The sequence below is a fragment of the Mus caroli genome, chromosome 2 (genome assembly GCF_900094665.2).
Source record: "Mus caroli chromosome 2, CAROLI_EIJ_v1.1, whole genome shotgun sequence".
NCBI classification, from domain to species: Eukaryota; Metazoa; Chordata; class Mammalia; order Rodentia; family Muridae; genus Mus; species Mus caroli.
In genome coordinates, this window is record NC_034571.1 from 119168871 (window position 1) to 119188774 (window position 19904).

The following is a 19904-nucleotide window of genomic DNA, read 5'->3' on the forward strand; positions in this document are numbered from 1 at the left end:
ATACAAGGGTTGGGAGTGTGCTATAAACAGGGTGACAATGCCGTTTTGCATGCAACAGGTTTGCATGTTTGTTTTTGTTCTCAAAAGTATTTCTGCTTGGAGCTGGACTCTAACCCAACAGTAGAGAGCTCACCCAGTATGCATAAGGTCCCAGGTACAACTTCAGCACTAGCGAAAGGATCTAGGTTTGAATGATAAATTGTATTATCACTTCAAAGGCATGTTCCAAGGGGAAGAGAAGATACTGGGACAGGTGAGAGAATAGGTTAAACTTTCTTTTTAATTCTACTGAGTGTCTTAAATATATGTAGGAATGCATGATATCAATGAAACAGAAGCATACAATGGACAGTATGAACAATGAAAAAAAAAAAGAGAAAGAAAGAAAAGAAGATAAAGTACCCGGAGAAAAATCTTGACTCTTTTATATGTATGTGTGTGTACTAGTGTGAGTTTATGTGTACCATCTGCATGCAGAAGCCTGCAAAGGCTGGAACAGGGCATCCATCGGGTGCTCTGGAACTGGAGTGTGTGTGTGTGTGTGTGTGTGTGTGTGTGTGTGTGTGTGTGTGTGTGTGTGTGGTATGTGTGAGTGTGTGTGTGTGCGTGTGTGAATGTGTGTGTGAGTGTGTGTGTGAGTGTGTGTGTGAGTGTGTGTGTGAGTGTGTGTGTGTGTGTGGCTGATGTGACTTTATGTGTACCATTCTCACATAGAAGCTTACAGAGGTCAGAAGATGGCATCAGATCCTCTAGAATTGGAGTTACAGTTGTGAACCACCATGTGGGAGCAAGGGATCAAATCCAGGTCCTCTACAAGAACAGCAAGTGTTGACCCATCTCTCCAGCCCCCTGGAATATACATTTAGTGAATGAACTAGAACCAATAAAATTGAAAAAACTTGATTTAAATATATATCCAAACTGTAAGGTGAAGGAAATTATAAAAAAAGAAAACCAAGAAGGGAGTATAACGAGTAAAGAAAAGGAAAGGATCAAACACGCAGGGCTTTTTTTTTTTCAACATGAAAAATCAACTTTTATTGTCCTAATGTAATTGTTATCCCAGAGGCTTACTGCTGAATAAGCTCGTTCTTTCTTCCTGAACTCTAGCTCGCTGGTTCACTCAACTATTCTGACTCCAACTCTTCTCCAAGCAGACAGATTCGATCTGGCTTCTCTCAGCTTTTCACTGAATTTTACTGCTTGACCTCAAACTAACTGTCATTTGTTGCAATCTCCTGGTCCCATCTTATTCTTTGGCTTCAGTTGCTTCTGCTGACTTGCACTGAACTGCAAGCGCTTACAGTTGGACTCAACTCCACTGCACTACACGTACTGCATTGCCTCCCAACTGACTGACTCTCCCCGATCTGTTCTTAACTAGTTTTCACTTTCATCTTTCCAATGCTGTCCTCTTGAGACCTGAGTGTGTCCCATCTCTACAGGATTCCAGCCAAAACAGCCATATCATGAGGGACTTTTTCTGGCCCAGAGTAAGATGTTAGTCCTCATAGTAAAAGGCCCACCAGATTCCAATCAGAACTCAGAAAAATAGGCTTGCTGATCGCCATAAGAGATCATCTCCAAGTCAATCACTTAAGAAGGTTAGCAAATAATAATAATAATAATAATAACAGCTTAAAATTCAATAGCAATGTGGTGTATAGAAGGTACAGAAGCAAAGTCGGTGGCCAATCAAAGCCATGACCCATGTGCCTACTCAAGGTGAGCCCCCAGCTCTACAGTCAAATTGTCTGTGGTCTTTTCAGCTTTATTTATTATTGCATATGGTGTGTGTATGTGCACGTGTCTGTGTACACATGCCACAGTGCATGTGAGACGGCCACAGGACAACTTTGTGCAGACAGATCTCTGTTCATAGGTTTATGTGGTACCAGGGACCAAGCTCAGGTCACCAGGCCTGTGCTGCAAGCACGTTTCCCACTGAGACATCTCACCAGCCCCACGATTGATTTTTATTTACAGTCTGCTAATAACAACCACCAAAAAACACACTTCTTGTGAAAATCAAAATAGTAGTTCATGACTCAGACATTAATTTCTAAGAACGCCTTATAAAGAACTGATTGTTTGACATAAATAACATGCGGGTGAAGCTTTTAGATATGTTTCATAACAGCTCATAAGATAACATCCCAAACAACCCAGAAGGACGTTTGCCCTCATTTTCTGCTCCTCCAACTAAATCAAGGAATGTACTTGGGGTATTCAGATGAATAAGTGAGCTGGGTGTTCTTCAAACAATCATCCCAGTTGTTTTTGCTCAACTTCACTTGTGCTGAATGCTACGTGACCTGCACTTGGAATTGGCCATCCTAGAAAACAGCTAGTGAGCTACTCTGCCATGCTGCTGGCTGAATGTAAGACCCACATGACACACGTCAAGCTGATAACTAGGTTTGTATGTTTTGTGGCCATTGAGAAAAGTAACAGAGGCAGGTGACAGAAGTATCTTAGTGATTCCAGAAGGTACCACAGAAGAGGACGAATTCTCTTAGACTTGGTTCTGAACCCACTGCAGAATATAAAAATGGGGAATGCTTTCAAAGTCCTACTCCATGTAGATGACAGAAATAGTCTTCACTCTCTGGTGCAGGAAAGATAACTAGTGGTTAGGAGCACTTGCTGTTCTTGCAGAGGACCTGGGTTTAATTCCCAGCAGTAATATTGCTACACAGAGCCATGTGTAACTCCAGTTCCAAGAGATCTAATGCTCTCTTCTGATCTCCACAGGCACCAAGCATATGCAAACATACATGCACACATACACACACACACACACACACATATAAAGATATACATATATGTATATATACATATCTTGCGGCCTTCTCACATGCACAGTGGCATGTGTACATATGTAAAAATTATATACATATATATTATATATACACATACATACATATATATATGTTTAAAACAAAGAACAACAACAAAAATAAAGTAGAATAAAATGAAATAATCTTCACTCCCCCAAAGTTGCAAAAGCTAATAATATGTGATGTTTTCCTCAAACAAATAGATGAGCAATGCAGTGCTGGAAGAGCCCTTATCTCTTACCCTGTGCATTTTTCACTCTCCACAGTGACCAGATAAGGATCAGAAGTGGCCCTAGAAATGAGTGAAAATTATGGTACATTCAACCCCGACAAGGGATAGCTAGCGTATAGTTCCCAATCCCACCCTAACCCCAAAAAGTAATTATCTGATGGGGCTAATAATTTATTAAATCCACTCAAAAAAATCCAGTTTCAAAAAGAAAATACTTTTGGCTATGCTTGGAAGTAGAAGTGGGAAGACACACTTCAAAGCATCCAGACACAGGGTCAATCACTTAAGGCACAATACAGACTGGGGGAGGGACCTCTAGAACACTATTTGCTGGGACTGCTTAACTACAATTAAGATGCTATTTCATGTACATAAGATTTTAGGACCCATAAAACGAGAGTCAGATTAGGGGGAAAAAAAAAGACAAAAAAGCCCTCAGGTGGGAAGAGGTGAGCCAAGGCGCTGAGGCAAGGGCTGGGCCTGCAGCTGCTGCAAGCCCACTTTAGCTCGGAGCCTTTCCTTAACTACGACTTCTCAGCAAAGCGTTGCCTTTGTGTGGTGATCATTAAAGTAGGAAGTGTGGGGTGCACCTTTAAACAGAAAATTATCTCAAAAGTCCTTTATATGCATGTATGAAATTCTCACGAAAAAAATGCATACAAGAAGTCCTTTTATTTAATAAATAAAAACAAAACAGGTAAAAGGGAGTCATCCAAATGCTGCTATCACTGTCGCCCAAGACGGCCTTGAAGTAATTCTTTAAACATTTCCAGTGAAAATTGGCTAATGATCGATCATGATCTGCTGCCAGTCCTTGAAGGCCATGATTACTATCTTCCTAATCTGGGCTTGTTTACAGACTCCCTCTCTCTCACTTCCAGCCAGCAAAAGGAAGCAAGACACTTAGACCTCTCTTTTTAACCAGTTTGTCCGTAAGCAGATCTTAGCCACTCAGCGTTAGGCTCTAAGGGCAGCAGGAGCTCCGTTCAGACCAATCATAAGATGGAGAAGTGGGAGATCCTTCTAGGACCCTTGAGTGCACACAGATGGAATAAACACAACAGTCTGTCAGTTACCTACAGTGCATTCTTCCTTTGGCCAATGTGATTTTGAAGACATTGTTCAGACACTTAGTTGTATTCCCCCGGTCGTTAAATAATGACATACCACGGAGAACCTGGGGACCCTGTGTAAAACCTTGACAACATAGGCTGAGATTCTTAAGTTAGTTTGGAGTGCATCCAAACACCAAAGAATGTCTCCAATCATGAAGTATCTATCTATGTAAGCGGTGAGATTGTTAGGTTTGGGGAGTTCTAGGGAGGTACTTTCAGAATATTCCCTCAAACTAAATCAATCACTTAAGCCTTTTCCTTCCTTAATTATTTTCTTTCAACAAAATCTTGTTGGTTGGAAACCTAATCTAAACACAGAGAAGGATGGTGAGCGGGAGAGCTTTAAATCAGTGAGCCCAACCTCCAGAGTTTCTGATTTGACTCCGGGACACAGCCTGATACAACTGAGAGATGTGCCCCAAGCAGAGCACTCCTGTTGGTTTGCAGCAGTGACTGGTGGTTTCTGGGATCAACTGGTGTTTAAATAGATAAGTAAAGAGAATTAAAGCCAGAAAAAGAAATCTTCCCACAATTGTGTGTGTGTGTGTGTGTGTGTGTGTGTGTCCTCACAAAAGAGTTTGAAAAGCAAGTAAGGTGATTCAAACAGGTGCTAAAGTGTTGGGGTTTGTTTTCTCTTTGATAAGCCAATGTAAATGCGTCCATCCAGCCCAAAGAGTCAAAAAATTCAATTTACTGGAAGTTTTATTTCCTCGATGGCTGCTATAGCTTCACAGCAAATTTATCCTTCTGGTATACCTGGACTAGATACTATAAATTACAAATAAAATCTTTAGCCCCTGTTATGTTGTTTTCTATACATGATTCATGACTGGAGACTTAATGTTTGCTATAACAATAATAACAAGAGCTGATTTGAGCACTTGCTAAAATCTCGATACAATCAGGGTATTTCACAGACATTATTTCAGGAGTCCTCAAAACAATGCTATTAAATACGTGCCATTCCCAGCCTCGCTTTACACATAAGGAAGCAAAGCTAGAGGGAAATGATGCAGTGAGGTCAGATTTGAAGCATGGGCCTGCCTCACCAGTGACAAAGGCTTGGCAGTTGGGAGGGTGGGGATGGTGAATGCTATTCTACAAAGGTGACTAAGAAACTATTGGTGGATCCACCCAGGTACAAGAACAGAGAAAGAGCAGGTACAGGCCTCCCTCATCAAGTACAGTACTCTAGATGTGCTTGCCCTCCCAATGAAGCACGAATCTCCCTGTCACCCTCTCTTTCTCCCCCCACATCCTCACTTTAATGTATAAAGTTTTGCCCATTTTTTCCATGTCTACATTCATGTGTACACAGAAATTGTTTCAAATATTGATAGAATTAGACTTGGATTTTGGACCACGGTCTTAACATAACAAAGGCTTGCAACACCAGGTCTTGTTGGAAGCAGCCACAGTCAAGAAAATTGACAGAGATCAGAAGGTGGCTGGGGATTCCCAGAGAGCAACCACAGCAACACACAAAGGAACTTAGTGAGAGGTTAGAAACTTCTGAATTTTGTTTCCTAATCCCTCAAGAGGTACACGGGTATACTCAATTGTGGAAGCTTTTTTTAACTTACAATCAGTGTGTGTGTTTTCTGAATGAATCAAACGTCCATTATAAAATAAGATTACAGTTCCTATTGTTTTGTGTCATCTAAAGAATTCGAGTCTTACCAAGTAGCTTCTTCTTATTGCAGAACATCATCACCCTGAGTTTTCACCACGTCATGGGTGTCAGCCTATGAGGGAGAAAGAGAGAGAGAGAGAGAGAGAGAGAGAGAGAGAGAGAGAGAGAGAGAGAGAGAGAGATTAGTATTTGAAAGATACTCAGTATCTTTATATTAACCCTACTCAATGGTCTTTCTACACAAATTTAGATGACAAGTTGCTGACATAATAAAGAACAATAAGTCTACATTAAATGCTTAAATCAAACCAGATAATAATTCTGTGCCATTAAAAAATGCATGTTTGTATTACAAATATATTGGGGTTCAGAAAAAACATACTTCAAAGTGAAGGCCTCGAAGCAACACTTGCCTCTGACCTCCTTCTTTTCCTCTTTCCTGCAGCTCAAAGAGGTCTCAGAAGTGAGAATTCCTCCTCCCTAGGGCTGGTCAGAGAACCCAGAGCCCCTTTCCCTCAAATGTAGCCATGAAAGCTAAATTGCTCTCCCTAAACATCCCCACCCATAGTGCTGCATAGCACTGTTCATGAAGAAATTCTCTGACACATTTGGATTTGATCCTGAGATTCCCCCTATGCCACTGCTTAAATCGTTCAGTTCCATACCCACAATGGGGGAAAATGTCACAAATGAGAGCCAAGAAGAATCTGGACAGATAGGTTTTGTGGGCATCCTCTACTACATCATCTTTTGTTGGCGCAGAGCCTTTCTGTCTAATCAAATGGCTATATGGCACCCTCTGCTTCACTGAAACAGCCCACAAAAATGGATTGTTGACTCTGGATCTGTCTTTGCGTTTCATGCTGGAATCCAGAATTATTACTGGCTGGTCACCAACAACTCATAGTGTTTTCTCATCCCTGCTAACTTGTCTATTGTCAGTTTTTCTTAGCAGACTATGTTACATCATAGTGAAATTTTTGAACCTCTCAGTGAAGAAGGCTTTATGGCAACCCCTGGTAAGCACATATGTGTGCACTGGATTTGGCAAACAATTTTAATCAACTTTTCTAACTCATCCCAAACACTAGAAATTGGGCTATGCAAGTATCTTAGGGCTATGCAAGCATCTGCCTTTCACTGGAATGTGCTAGATAATCCCTCCCCACAGCCTGAGCTGATAACTGCTCCTAGCTGTGGGAGCTATACATAGGAGGGAATTGTTAACCAGGCTGCAACTCATGACAACCCAAAATTTTCTAATTTTCTACATATATATATATATATATATATATATATATATATATGTATGTATGTATGTTCTTCTCTTAGTTGCTACCCAACATACTAAAATAGTACCAACCATTATTATCTTTTTTTTCCTGTGTGTGGCATAATTTTTTATGAGATAAACCCTATCAAAGATCTAAAGTGAGCCAATGCACAAACAGATTACACACAACATTCACAACCGGTGGAAATGAGCACATGAAGCATTGCAAACAAGTGGCAGAGCAAGCAGGCATATGGAATTGGCGGCATTCTGTTGGTTAGAAACAGAAAAGATGTATCTGCTTCCTGCCCAGAGAAGTTACATGCAGAACATATGGAGTGTACCGAAAGAAGTACTGTGTGGTCAGCCGCACAGACACCAAATAAGAGGAAGAATGGTACGTTTGGCTTAGCAGTTGCAAAAAAAGATGTTTAAAGGGAAGTGCATCAATACCTGAGGTTCTAATACCAATCTCTTGGTGTCCAAAACACCAGAAACCATCCATTTGTCTCCCTGTTACCTCCCGGGGAGAGGGGGGTGCCTGATAAAAAAAGAGGTGCTGAGAGTAGGAATCTAGGTTTTCCTAGTGCCCAGATTAATAAAACTGATGAGTCTAAGCACAAAGATTGGTCATTGTTGCCATGTGCTACTAGAAGCAGGAGTAATTATAACGCATTAGAAACCCCCCTGCTCCCTCCTGTACACCTTCCATGCTATCAGTTCCAAGGCTGCCCAGACCATCTCTCCAAAGCCTCCTCTCTGCCCACATCCCTGCCTAGACAGTGGGTATCATCTAGGACCTTACAGCTGACCATACACCATTCTTCCTCTGTGCTTATGCTCTTAGGCCTGTCTTGGTCCGGACATAGGAAGTTATAGACCAGTGTCCACATCAAAACTACAGACATCCTCATGAAAGTGGAATGGCATCAGGTCATGACCCTGCTAAGAAACCCAGAAGTCCTCACATTACCCTTAGGAAAGAAAGGTTTAACACATCAGCTAAGACCTCTACCATCTTGTTTCTGTTCATGGGTCTTACCTGGTTTCTCCCTCCTTCCCTCACTTCCCACAATCTTCTGTTCACTCCTCGTGTCTGCACTTCAGAAATGCTCAACTTAGCTTTTTTCCATCTGGGGACCTTCATGAGTCATCTTCCTTATAAGTATAGCCATGTAACCACGGCCCCACCCTCTTCAACTCACATATTAACTCATATGGCACTTCCTCCACAAGCCACTTCCTATGTGTTCCACAAAACCTGGTACTGTTCCTCTCGGAGTCAATGGCACTCTAGACTGTATTTGTTAATTACATTGGCCTTCTCATTACTTCCCAAGCTTCAGTGGCATGGGAACCTCCTCATCTGGCCCATGGTTTTGTTCCTGATATCTGACACATGCCTGGCTCACAGTGCTATTCTGTGTGTTTATTGAACATGAATGAACGAAGCTTTCTATTTCCCTAAGAAATGGAGCACGGACCTACACATGCTGAAATGGAGCATGGACCTACCCATGCTGAAGGGCCCTCCTCTTTTAGCAATTATTCTTTCTAGGGCTCAAGCACCAGAGTGGCTTTGATCTATCATCCGTTTGAGGCTCCCGGGGGTTGGGAGTATTTCATCTATCTTGCCAGCCCCTGTCTCTTTATATATGGATATCTCCTAAACACCCTGAAAACAGATTAGGACCAAACAGGATGAGCGCACATTTGGTGTCATAGCAAGTTGAAGAGCGTGGGAAAGAAGGGAGGAGTGGCCAGAACTTAGAGGAGAACCTCAGGCCCTCCAGCTAAAAGGAGATTCTCAGGAGTGTTCTTGTCGGTTACATTTCTTCTTTGACAATTATAAGCACATAAGTAGTGCACTTGGTCACCCCACCTTCCCTATCTCCTGCTCACTCCTACCATGGTCCCCTCCTGGATCCCACAGTCATGCCTCTTTTTGTTTTGAGACTCTCTGATTTTAGCCAGGAGCATTTGTGTAGCCATGGGTTTGGAACTATCTGTTTCAGCCTGGTGGTCTCACTGATGGGTACACAGCTAAAGGCAACGACGATCTCTACCCCAGAAGCAATCAGTTTCTAATAGAATACAAAAAAAAATTCTTTATGTTAGTCTTTCCTCTGAAAAAATACCATAGGCAAAGCAGTCCTCATCCACAGGTCTTTTTTCTGGTTTCCTTATTTGTTTGTTTGTTTGTCTGTCTGTCTGTTTTGATACAGGATCTGAAGGTCTGTCACTTGCTATATATCCTAGACTAGCCTCAAACTCACAGCCATCCCCCTGCCTCAGCTTCCTGGTTGCTAGGATTACAGGTATTTCCACCACATACAACCTTTTCATAATTACTTCTTTGTTTCATGAGACAGGCACCAAAAGGAGCCAGAGCAGACATTGAATGGCATCAGGAAAATGACATCTGGTGCTCCTGGTGCCCCATCTGGCCAGAGAAAAATGACTAATCAAAGAGTCTAAGCCAACTTGTTAAGACATGAGAATTGTCCCTGGGGACTAATCTGACACGTTTTATTTTACTGGTTCGTTAGATGCTGAGAGAGTGGTGCTAACTGATAACCAGTGTTAAGGATGGAGCTAAAAGCATCTGTGGACTGCAGAGCACGTGGACCGCATACATGTGAACAGCTTTCCTCTTCTCTTATTTTACATCTTCCCGAAAGTTCTTCTCACTTGCAAAACTCCCCATAAATGAGGCTTAAAGGAACACCATATCCCTCACATACTTTCTTCATTCCCTGACAGCCTTCTACTTTCACTCTCAGCTTCTCACTGTCTCCGTCCAAAGTGTCTCCGAGTCATTTATCTTGAAGATAGTGAATAAATCCATTTCAACTCTAAGCATTTTTACTTTTATAGAAATACTCTCTACTCCATAACTCAGAGTGTGACATCACCCTTGCTGTGTGAATTAAACTACCGAATGATTTCTAGAAACTTTTTCCTCAGTTGTTTCTGACTTGAAGGCTTTAATCTCTAAAACAACATTATAACAAAGCCAAAAAGAATCTGCTTTTAAGCCCAACTCTACCAATCCAATCCTTCCCTTGGAACAGTGCCCAAGCAGGCATAGTCTATGGAAGACTGCAGCCAGTGCAGCAGACATCAGTCAAATTTGAAGAAAATGGAACTCCCTTCAATACTATATAATAATTCCTATAATACTCTTCCTATTCCTCACCAAAACGTGCTCATCCTTAGATGCTCTTCCTCGTCTGAGTTAGGGTGTTTAGGAGATAGGAGATAGCAGTATATAGGAGAACCGGGCCATCAAGAGAGATGAAATACCCTCATGCTTTTTAAAATATGTGTGTGTGTGTGTGTGTGTGTGTGTGTGTGTGTGTGTGTGTGTGTGTGAGTGAGTGTGTGTTCAGGCACATGAGTGTGAGAGTGTACCACGGTGCACATGTGGATGTCAGAAGGCAACCTCTGATGTTAGAGCTGGCCTTCCATCTTGAATGACGCAGGATCTCTTATCCACTACTGCATAAACCAGACTACCTAGCCTACACACTTCCAGAGAATCTACTGCCGTCACTTCCTGCCTTCCCATAGGAACACTGGTATTACCAATGCATGCTACCACACCAGGCTCTCTGCAAGCTCTGAGCCTCCATACTCATGGCCCCTGTTACACAGCAAGTGCTTTATCCAACAAGCCATTGAACGAGGTCTGGGCATTTTCAGTCTTGCATGTTCAACAACTCTCCAAAATACCCTTTTTAAAACTACCCCAAATCATATAAAATGGTAAAATATCTTTTACTATAGGATAAATCATATCTTACCCTTGGCTTCACCTCATACAAATGATCAATAAAGTGGTTCCCTCCTGTAAAAGTTCTAATAGCATAAATATGATAGATAAATAGATGGCAGATAGAGAGGAGATTGATACAAATAAATACCCCAATAGCTATTAGTAGATAAGGAGATGATCTATAAATAGATGATATATAGATGATTAATAGACATACATAGGTAGATAGAAGACTGATATAGAGAGATAATTCAAATACATAAATAAGAGATAGAGAGACCATAGAAGACTGATATCAGTAGGTAAATATAGGTATACAAACATACACACTCATATATGGGTGAATGAAAGGGGAGTGTGAAAATACAGAAGGAAGTTAACATGTACACACACATATGTGTGCATATATTCATTTAAAATTAAATAAGTACATTTAAAAAAAAAAACAAAATTATATGTCGAAAAGGATTTTCTTTCCTTGACACACGTGGTTGGTTGGTTGGTTGGTTGGTTGGTTGTTTTACACTAAGCTGTGCCTCTAGCCCTTCACCATCCCCCCCACCTCGGTTTTCCATTTCAAGTTTAGGTTTTGAAAACCTAAAAAAAAACTTACAAAAATAACTGTCATAAATAAATAAATAAGCTGAGCAGTGATGGCTCATGCCTTTAATCCCAGTACTTGGGAGGCAGAGAGGCAGGTGGATTTCTGAGTTCAAGGCCAGCCTGGTCTACAGAGTGAGTTCCAGGACAGCCAAGGCTACACAGAGAAACCCTGTCTCAGAAAAACAAACAAACAAACAAACAAATAAATAAATAAATGCAAAAACAAACAAAAAATCAAAGGAGGATGCCAACTGATACAGAGAAAATAAGTAGTTCACAGCTGAAATAATAACTAACCAAGACATCTAGGAACGCAGCTGGGTGGAAAAAGGACCCTTACCTATATAGCTATTCTGCAAGGAGATCTCTCCTCAGGACGAAAGTGGTCACAGCTGGGCATGGGTGACTCTGTGCCTTAAGCTAAGGATTAAACTGGAAATTCCCTCTAATGATTGGAGTCTATTCAGCAATTAGGTTATTACAGACAATTCCCCCTGCTCCACTCACCAAGCAACCCGCTGGTAATAAATTGCTTTCCCACAGAAGCCCTCGGGGAAAGAACACACCGTCGTGCCGAAGTGAACATCTGACCCTCTCAATGGTTGTTTTATGCGTTTTTAAGCTAATAAACTGTCATTCTTGCTATGTGTCATACATGTCATGGACATGTTTGTCTGCCTCAGAAATATATATCTGTTTCTGGTGTTCTATTAAAGTGCTGTCCAAAGTCCACAAGACAAAAAGGTCTCTTCTGGCCATAGGACTGCCAAGCTGCTCAGGACCTGGAAGCAGGGGTGGTTAGAAGCTTGTCCTCTGATGTCTGGAACTCCTGCTTTCCCTCCTGTATAGAGGGAAAGTTTAATCCTGTATAGAGAGAGTTCCTGACTATAGAACCTAAGGTGAATCTCTCTAAGCCTTGGTACTGACCAACCTAGGTGAGCTAAAGAAACAGATGTTGCTTTGAGCAGCCTGGGTTCCGAAGATTCAATCTGATTCTATAACACATAATGGCTTCCTCCAGCTTTTGCGGTGTTAACAGGCAGGGCTCTCCAAAGATGAGTGCCCCTCCCACTTCCTCCTCTCTAGCTCACCCTCCCCTCCTTAACCCCCCCCTGCCCCTCCCCTTCTTACACATCTCTCAGTCTCCACTACTTGCTCCTTAGGTTCTCTTCCTATTGCTCCTTAGGTTGGTTGCTTCCCAGATGTGTGCTTGGGTGAACCTTGAGACCCAAAGCAGTAAGGCTTGAAGTTGGAAGGCTAGGGGGATGCCTGTTCTTTCTCAATCGTCGTTTCCCTCGGGCCCCAGGCTCCCAGAGCTGAGAAGCAAAACTCTCATTAATCCTGTTTCCCATGGACATGGAGACCTGGCCATCAAGCTGTAGTCTACCTTATCTGCCAGTTCAAGGGCAGGCCCTTGGAGCCTCTAAGACTCTGAACAAGGGAGATTCTAATGAATCTTAACCATGGGAAATGAAACCAGAAAGAGAGAAAGGGAAAAACCAGGCTTCTGCCCTTCGTGAGTTCAGCTGACTATGAGAGAGGGCAGAAGGTATAGGTGATGTATCCATCACATTCGGTTTCAGTGGCAGCTATCCGCAATCATGGTGCACATAGATGCCACACAGTGTACAAACATAGAAGTGAATCCTTCTCGCTCTCCTCTCTCTATATCTATCTATCTATCTATCTATCTATCTATCTATCTATCTATCTATCTGTCTGTCTGTCTGTCTGTCTGTGTGTGTGTGTGTGTGTGTGTGTGTGTGTGTGTGTGAAGTGATGGCTAGTACAGCCAAATGTGTAAGTAACTGTCTAATCATCATGCCTCAACAGTAAGTTATTCTCTTATATAATGTTTATCTCTATTTTCATCTCCACCATCTCTGTATTCACTATTCCCAAGATCCTTCTGTGTGTCCACCTCTTCTTTCCCCGGTCTGTGAGCTTCTAAAGGAATCCATCCTTGTCTCTCCTGACCAGCCCGTGCTGACAGGCCGAGTTCAAAAATGGAGGAAGGAAAACGGGGCTTAGGGGTTAGCAGGATCAAATGTGGGGAGACGAACTCCAAATAGGGAACCAATAAGGGGAAGGAAGATGACAGAGGCAGGGAGGCTTATGTGGAAGAGAGAGGAGAAGCAGGAAAGCTGTGCAGAGAAAGGCAGCAAGACAGGACAGGACAGGAGAGGAAGGAAAGGGAAGCAGAAGCTGGTGGGCGGGGAGAGAACACTGGCAGGAGGTGAACAACAGGAGGGAGAGAGGATTTACCATCTTACGGTTTGGTAATGGCTGATGCTTAATATAATATAAGCAGGCCGCAGAGTGATATCACACACACACACACACACACACACACACTGGATCCAAGACTGAGCCCTCAGCTTGTGTTATCTCATTCAATCTTCACCAGAACTCTAAAGAAGGAGCCATTATTGTCCCCAATTTATAGATGAAATGATACAGTATTGCATGGTCAAGAATCTGAGGTTAACCCTGCCAGTAAGAGAGACAGGGAAGATCTACATGAACAGACTTTTTAAACCCTGCTCACTTTGCCCACTGTCACTGTTCTCTAAGTCTCCCTGTGCCAGTCTGCTGTCTACATTTTTATTCCTTTTTAGTATTTTTTTTAATTTTGTGTGTGAGTATTTCCATGCATGTATGCATGTACACTCGTTCCTGCCTGATATCTATGGAGGCCAGAAAAGGGAATGAGAGTCCCTGGAACTGGAATGTCAGACGGTTGTAAACTGTCCTGTGGGTGCTGGAAAGTGAGCCTGCGTCTTCACCTGTCCAGCCCATGCCCAAGTGCTTGAAAGATTACTGCCACGGCACAGGGCACACAGAAAGAGTCTTGAGGACAATGGCACTCATAAAGCAGAGTTACATGCCGTGTCTCTGTGGCTAACTCACCACTGTCATCTGTGTAATCCTTATGTTGGGGTCAGAACCAACAGGGCCCAGGTGACGACTAGGCCCCTGAACACAAAGGGGATGGAGATGGCATTGACTATGATGGCAGCAGTCAAGGAAGAGGAGGACATGGAATGGCAGAACCAGAAACAGAAAAGGACGGTGATAAATCCAATCTGATTACATTAGCCTCTCCTCCATCTTCAAAGCCAAATAGAATGGACAAATGTGTAGGCGTGGAACGGTAGGCGTATGAGTATGAGCGAGAGCCAAAGCCCCAGGGGTGAATGGCCTCACTGAGGAAGAACCAGAGGAAAGAAAGACCAGGAGCTGAGGAGAATGAGTCGGTCCAAGAGCAATGACAGAGCGAAGGGAGGATTCACCCTTCAAAGACCAGTTCAGGAAGGGCGCAGTACAGGAGAGACCTCAGGAAACCGCAGTCTAGAGAGTAAAGCGGGGGAAAAGGGAAGGGGCCCAGAGTAAGGAAGAAACGTGTTTCTGGAAGAGCAGAGTCCTCAGAACGTCTAATACTCACTTACAAATGTATTTACCGACATGTAAAATATTTACCACAACTAAGAAGCTGCTGTTCTCTCTGCTAGCCTTCCAGGAGACACCCTTAAACAGAAGCAAAGTGTTACACTGCAGTGTCTGGAAGCTACATTTGATTTCAGAAGCTGAGACTAGAGGAGAAAGGGGAGGGAGGGAGAGTGGGAGGGAAGGAGAGAGGGAGGGAGGGGGAGAGGGAGGAAGAAGAGGAGGAGGGAGGGGGAGAGGGAGGAAGAAGAGGAGGAGGGAGGGAGGGTGGCCTAAGCACAGGGCAGGGCAGGTGAATTTCTGTGAGTTCAAGGCCAGCTTGGTCCACAGCAAGTTCCAGGCCACCTGAGGCTACACAGTAAGATTCTGTCTCAAGAGTGGAGGGTGGGGAGGGAGGTTAAAAGAAAAAGATGTTTTATTTGAAGTATTGTCTACTAATGAAACCGTGTTTGATTGTGCATGAACAAAACACTCCTGTGTACAAGCACACACTCACACACAATCTCCCAAAGGTTATAAAATATCACTTGGTCTATTTTTAAAGATTCATTTATACAATATCAAACAATACGAAATGCATTAATAAATAAGCCCAAGCAAAATCTCCCTGAGTTTTCATCTCCAGTTTGCATGTAGCCACATCAGAGAGAAGGGCCAGTCTGTAGGCGTAGGCATGTGTACCCCACACGAATCTCTCTATTTCCTCATCCTTTTCTCAAAACATTTCAATCCCCAAATAGCATTTCTCACCAGTTTCTTCCTCAAGCAGCTTGTCATTAACCTGAGACCTAAAACTCTCTCATGTCTTTGTAAAAAAACAGCCGAAGGATCAAATTTTCTCCTCAAACAAACCTTAGCACTGAAAATCTATCCCTCGAGCCTCAGAAACACAGGCCAGTGCGAACCGTACATCTGAAGCATGAATTAACCACAGAATAAAGGAGACCCCGGGCTGTGCAGAAGAAACCTGCTACCCAACACTCTAAAACCAAGGTGCCCTTTGCTCGGCTCCCATCCAGCACTTGAGAGGTGAGATTCACAGAATAAAAACCTGAATCTCAAGCACAATGAAAAGAAAATGTCCTATCTCCTATCCCCAACTGATTTCCCCCAAAATTATTTTTAGGACAAAGCAAACAATACATATTTACGAAAGCCCAACCATACAGATAGAAACGGCAAACCAAAAGAGGAATTTGAAAGAAAGAAAATGTCAGTAAGTCCCGAGCAAACACCACATGGTCTGTCTCCTTAGCCAGGGAATGGTCCCCACCAACTCACCTCAACCTGGATCTAACTTTCTCCCTGAGAAAGGGGGTTTCCCAGCAATGCAGCTAGACCGAACAAGTATCCACTGGGTAAGCACACCCACGCAAAAGCAGCGCTGGACTGGAAGCTCCAGTAACTACAAAAAAACAAAATGACTCTCTAGGGGGCCATCCTAGAAAAGTTCTACTCCCAGAAAAAAAAAAAAAAAAAAAAGCAAAACGCTGGTGCGCGCGCTCACACACATACACATACACACGAACGCATACATACCCTTGACCACTTACCACAACCGGAAGTTGCTGGGTGGCAACCAGAATCAACAGTCCTCAGGAAAGGATGCTGTCACATCAAGAAAGCAGCTTCCCCAGCCGAAGGAGGGGCAGGCACTCCTTGGAAAGAGTCTGAGAGCCCTGAGGAGCATCTCCTCCTACTGTAACCTGCTACCACAGCCAGGCTGAACAAAAGGGGACTCCCAAGAGACTGTTCCCGGAGGATGGCTTCTTGTGTGGAAATCAAGGTAGAGGTGATCAACACAAGAAAAGCCAGCTGGCTACAGCACCTACTTGCCAACCTTCTAGCTGCCCTGGACTGAGGAGGATAAGCCAGCATCTTTGGAGTTGCCACCTGTTTTCCCAGAGATTAAAGAATCGGCAATGGGGAGACATCACAGATGGAACTGGGCTCTCTCAGGAATGAAAGCTAAGCAAGCACAAGCAGCATTTAGTGCTCAATGCAACACTTCTTTCCCAACATCCTTACTTGATGTCAAAGCAAAGGACACCAGGGTTAACCCTTTCGTCGATTTCATGGGAAGTAGATTTTTAATTTTTCAGTTTGGGATCACTTTTTGAAGGATTCCGGTTCATTGAGTGGGATTAAATGAAAACAAAAGATTTCAGTTTGTGATGCTTTCCCCACCACCACCACCATATAGCCCTAGCTAGCCTGGAACTTGCTATATAAACCAGGCTGACCTCCAGCTCCCAGAGATCCACCTGCCTCTGCTTCCTGGGTGCAGGGATTAAAAGTGTGTGTGCCAGCATACCTGGTAGTTTGCGGCTCTCTTTTCTGCACATATTTCTGTGACTTGCGTACGTGGTTACTGTATTACATCATTTCACCGGGCCCCTTCCTCCCTCTTCAGCTCCTCCTACGCCCGTCCCCACTCCTTCTCAAGTTCGTGATCTCTTCTTCCTTAATTATTATTGATTATCATTGGTGTGTGTGGTGTGTGTGTTTAAATACAACCTGCTGAGTCTATTCAGTGTTGCTCATATGTGTTTGTGTTTAGGAACGACCACCTGGGATTAGATAAGCTATCAGGGAGCTGGTCCCTAGAGCAGATAGAGTCTTCATCTCTCATCAGCCATTAATTGTCTGTAGCTCTTTATCTAGGGGCAGGGTACGGTGAGATTTTTTTTCCCCTCCACACTGACATGTCAGCTGCTGTTGTTGTTGTGTGGGTCTTGTTTGGCAGCCATACTGTCGAGATTTCGTGGGTACAGCTCCCCTGTCGTGTATAAATGACACAGCCTCGCAGCATATATATGTCCTGGTCCTCCAGCTCTAGCGATTTTTTCATCCCCTCTTCTGAGATGTTCCCTGAGTCTTAGGTGTGATGGTTGTACTATAGATGTCTCAAGTGAGGTCGGGCACCCCACATTCAGTTCTCTGCATTTTGACCAGCTGTGGATTTCTGTGATGATGTCCATCTACTGCAAAAAGAAGTGTTTTGATGGGAGATGGAAGCTACACTTATCTGTGGGTGTAAGGTTAAAGCTTTAGAATGCACTTAGGAATGGTGCTGCTTTGGGAAAATGGTAGCAGCAGGTTCTCCTCTGGGGTCCGTGGCCTCACTAGCCACAGGTTTACACTGGTTTCCAGTACCAGGCTGAATTACCTCCTACTGAGGTTCTTAAGTCCAATTAGATTGCTATTGTTTATGCCCAAGATGTAAGGGTCACTATTGCACCACTGGCTCTTTCTGCCATGCTGGTCACTGTTGTGGCCCCTAGGCTTTATAAGTCAGGTGGGACTTTTAATTGCTTCTCTCCCTTGGCAGCCTGCGCAGCATCTTTAGATACAAGAGCTGGTCCTCGGGGAGGAGGCTTCCAAGTCGGCTCCAGCTTAACTCCTCCAGGTTCTGGTTGTGAAATGTGCAGTGTCTTCAAACCTAGTGTTCTGTTTTGTTTTGTTTTTAAGAGGGGTATCGTTCCTCTCTAACATGCTTGAAGTCACTGGAGAATGTTCCCAGAAGTTGCATCATAGTTGCCAGTTAAGCGCTGGAACCAAGCATGCTTAATCTTGTCTGTACAACCAGAGCAAGCTGGTCCCTTGTGATCCCTAGTGCTTCAACTCCACCGTCCTTTAATAGCATCATCCTGGGCTCCCTGGCTTTTACAGCAAGCCAGATAGACAAAAAAACATGATCCCTCCCTCTTACACATTCCACAACTCAGACACCTAGAAAAAAGACCCATGGTTGTCCTTTGTATACCACAGAAGACCAGAAACAACTTAGGGAAAGAAGCAATCTCTTTAAAGGGATTAAAATGAAAAACACTTTACAATGAAAAGTAGGTTGAGCATAGCCTCTGTGCCACTTTAAAACCCGATACTGGCCAATATTGTAAGTTCAGTAATTACAGTTACCAGAAGAGACAAGGAAAGCAGCAACAGGCCTTAGCACCACAGGAAGAGGATGACTGAGGTGTAAACTGTGTGGCCGTGCCCATCACTTGACAGCACCATGGTGGTAAGACTGAGAACAATATAACGTTTTTTTTTCCTTTTTTTCAAAATTTGTGTCAACATTAAGCTGATGTGAAATGTACCACAAATGAGTAACATGAATTAAAGATTGACTTAATATGTAAATTTCATGTGCTGTGAAGTGAAGGGAAATAAGCCACAAATCACCCAGCACCTGTCACATAATTAATTATTCCTATGTAACAAGTCATCTCTACTGTCTCCCGAACCTTCTCCATGACTGCCACATAAGCTTATCAGAAGAGAAGGAAGGTGTCTGTGCTATGAGCTATTCCACAGCTCCTGCTTTTACATCCTGAACCAACTAAACGCCTCCCCAGACTCTAAGACCAAGGTTCCCGGGAGGTCGCCTCTCATCTCTTGTCCATATAAAGTAGCACCAGCAAAAGGGTGAGGTCAGCCAGCGAGACGGGAAATGTTGCAGGCCCAGCACACAGACACTGAAATAAAAGGGCTGCAGATTTGAGCCCAGCATGGCTTTCATAGCAAGACCTCAGTGAGAAATAAAAATGAAAGAGAGCAGGAACAAGAGTGGAGAGAAGGAGAAGGGGGAAGAGCAAAAGGAGAAAGGGAAAAAAAGGAAGAAAGGGATGGAGGAGGGAAAGTAGGGTTAATAAGAATAAGCAAGTTTTATTATTTTCTTCCTGCACTCCAGAAACTGCTGTTCACAGACCCACCACCACCTCCTCTCTGCCCACAGACCCCATCCTCTCTGCCCACCCCACCCCATCCTCCCTACCCACAAACCCCATCCTCTCTTCCCACCCCACTCCATCCCCTCTCCTCTCCTACACAATTCATTTTCCTGTCCTACCACATAAGCTTCTCTTGTATTGAAACCAGTTCACCATCCCATTCAGAAACAGATACATCACATCTTTGAAGTCACACATAACAATAGCCATTTTTGGGTTTGGTTTTTTTTTTTTTTTTTTTTTTTTT

The 19904-nt window shown here is 43.3% G+C and overlaps 1 protein-coding gene across 2 annotated transcripts in view; it reads right to left on the reverse strand.

The window, feature by feature from the left end:
• The window catches only part of Atp8b4 (ATPase phospholipid transporting 8B4 (putative)), a 178623-nt gene extending 162185 nt beyond the window's left edge, over positions 1 to 16438 (reverse strand). The window contains exons 1-2 of one of the 2 annotated variants that reach the window (XM_021156332.2): positions 16203 to 16438; positions 5868 to 5932 (exon numbers count right to left, since the gene is read on the reverse strand). In XM_021156332.2, the coding sequence (XP_021011991.1) occupies positions 5868 to 5898 (31 nt within the window). In that variant the 5' untranslated portion in view covers positions 5899 to 5932; positions 16203 to 16438. Of the gene's footprint in view, positions 1 to 5867; positions 5933 to 8135; positions 8212 to 16202 lie in introns of those variants that run through there. The other variant, XM_021156331.2, reaches the window with a different exon arrangement.
• Positions 16439 to 19904: the final 3466 nt, after the last annotated feature.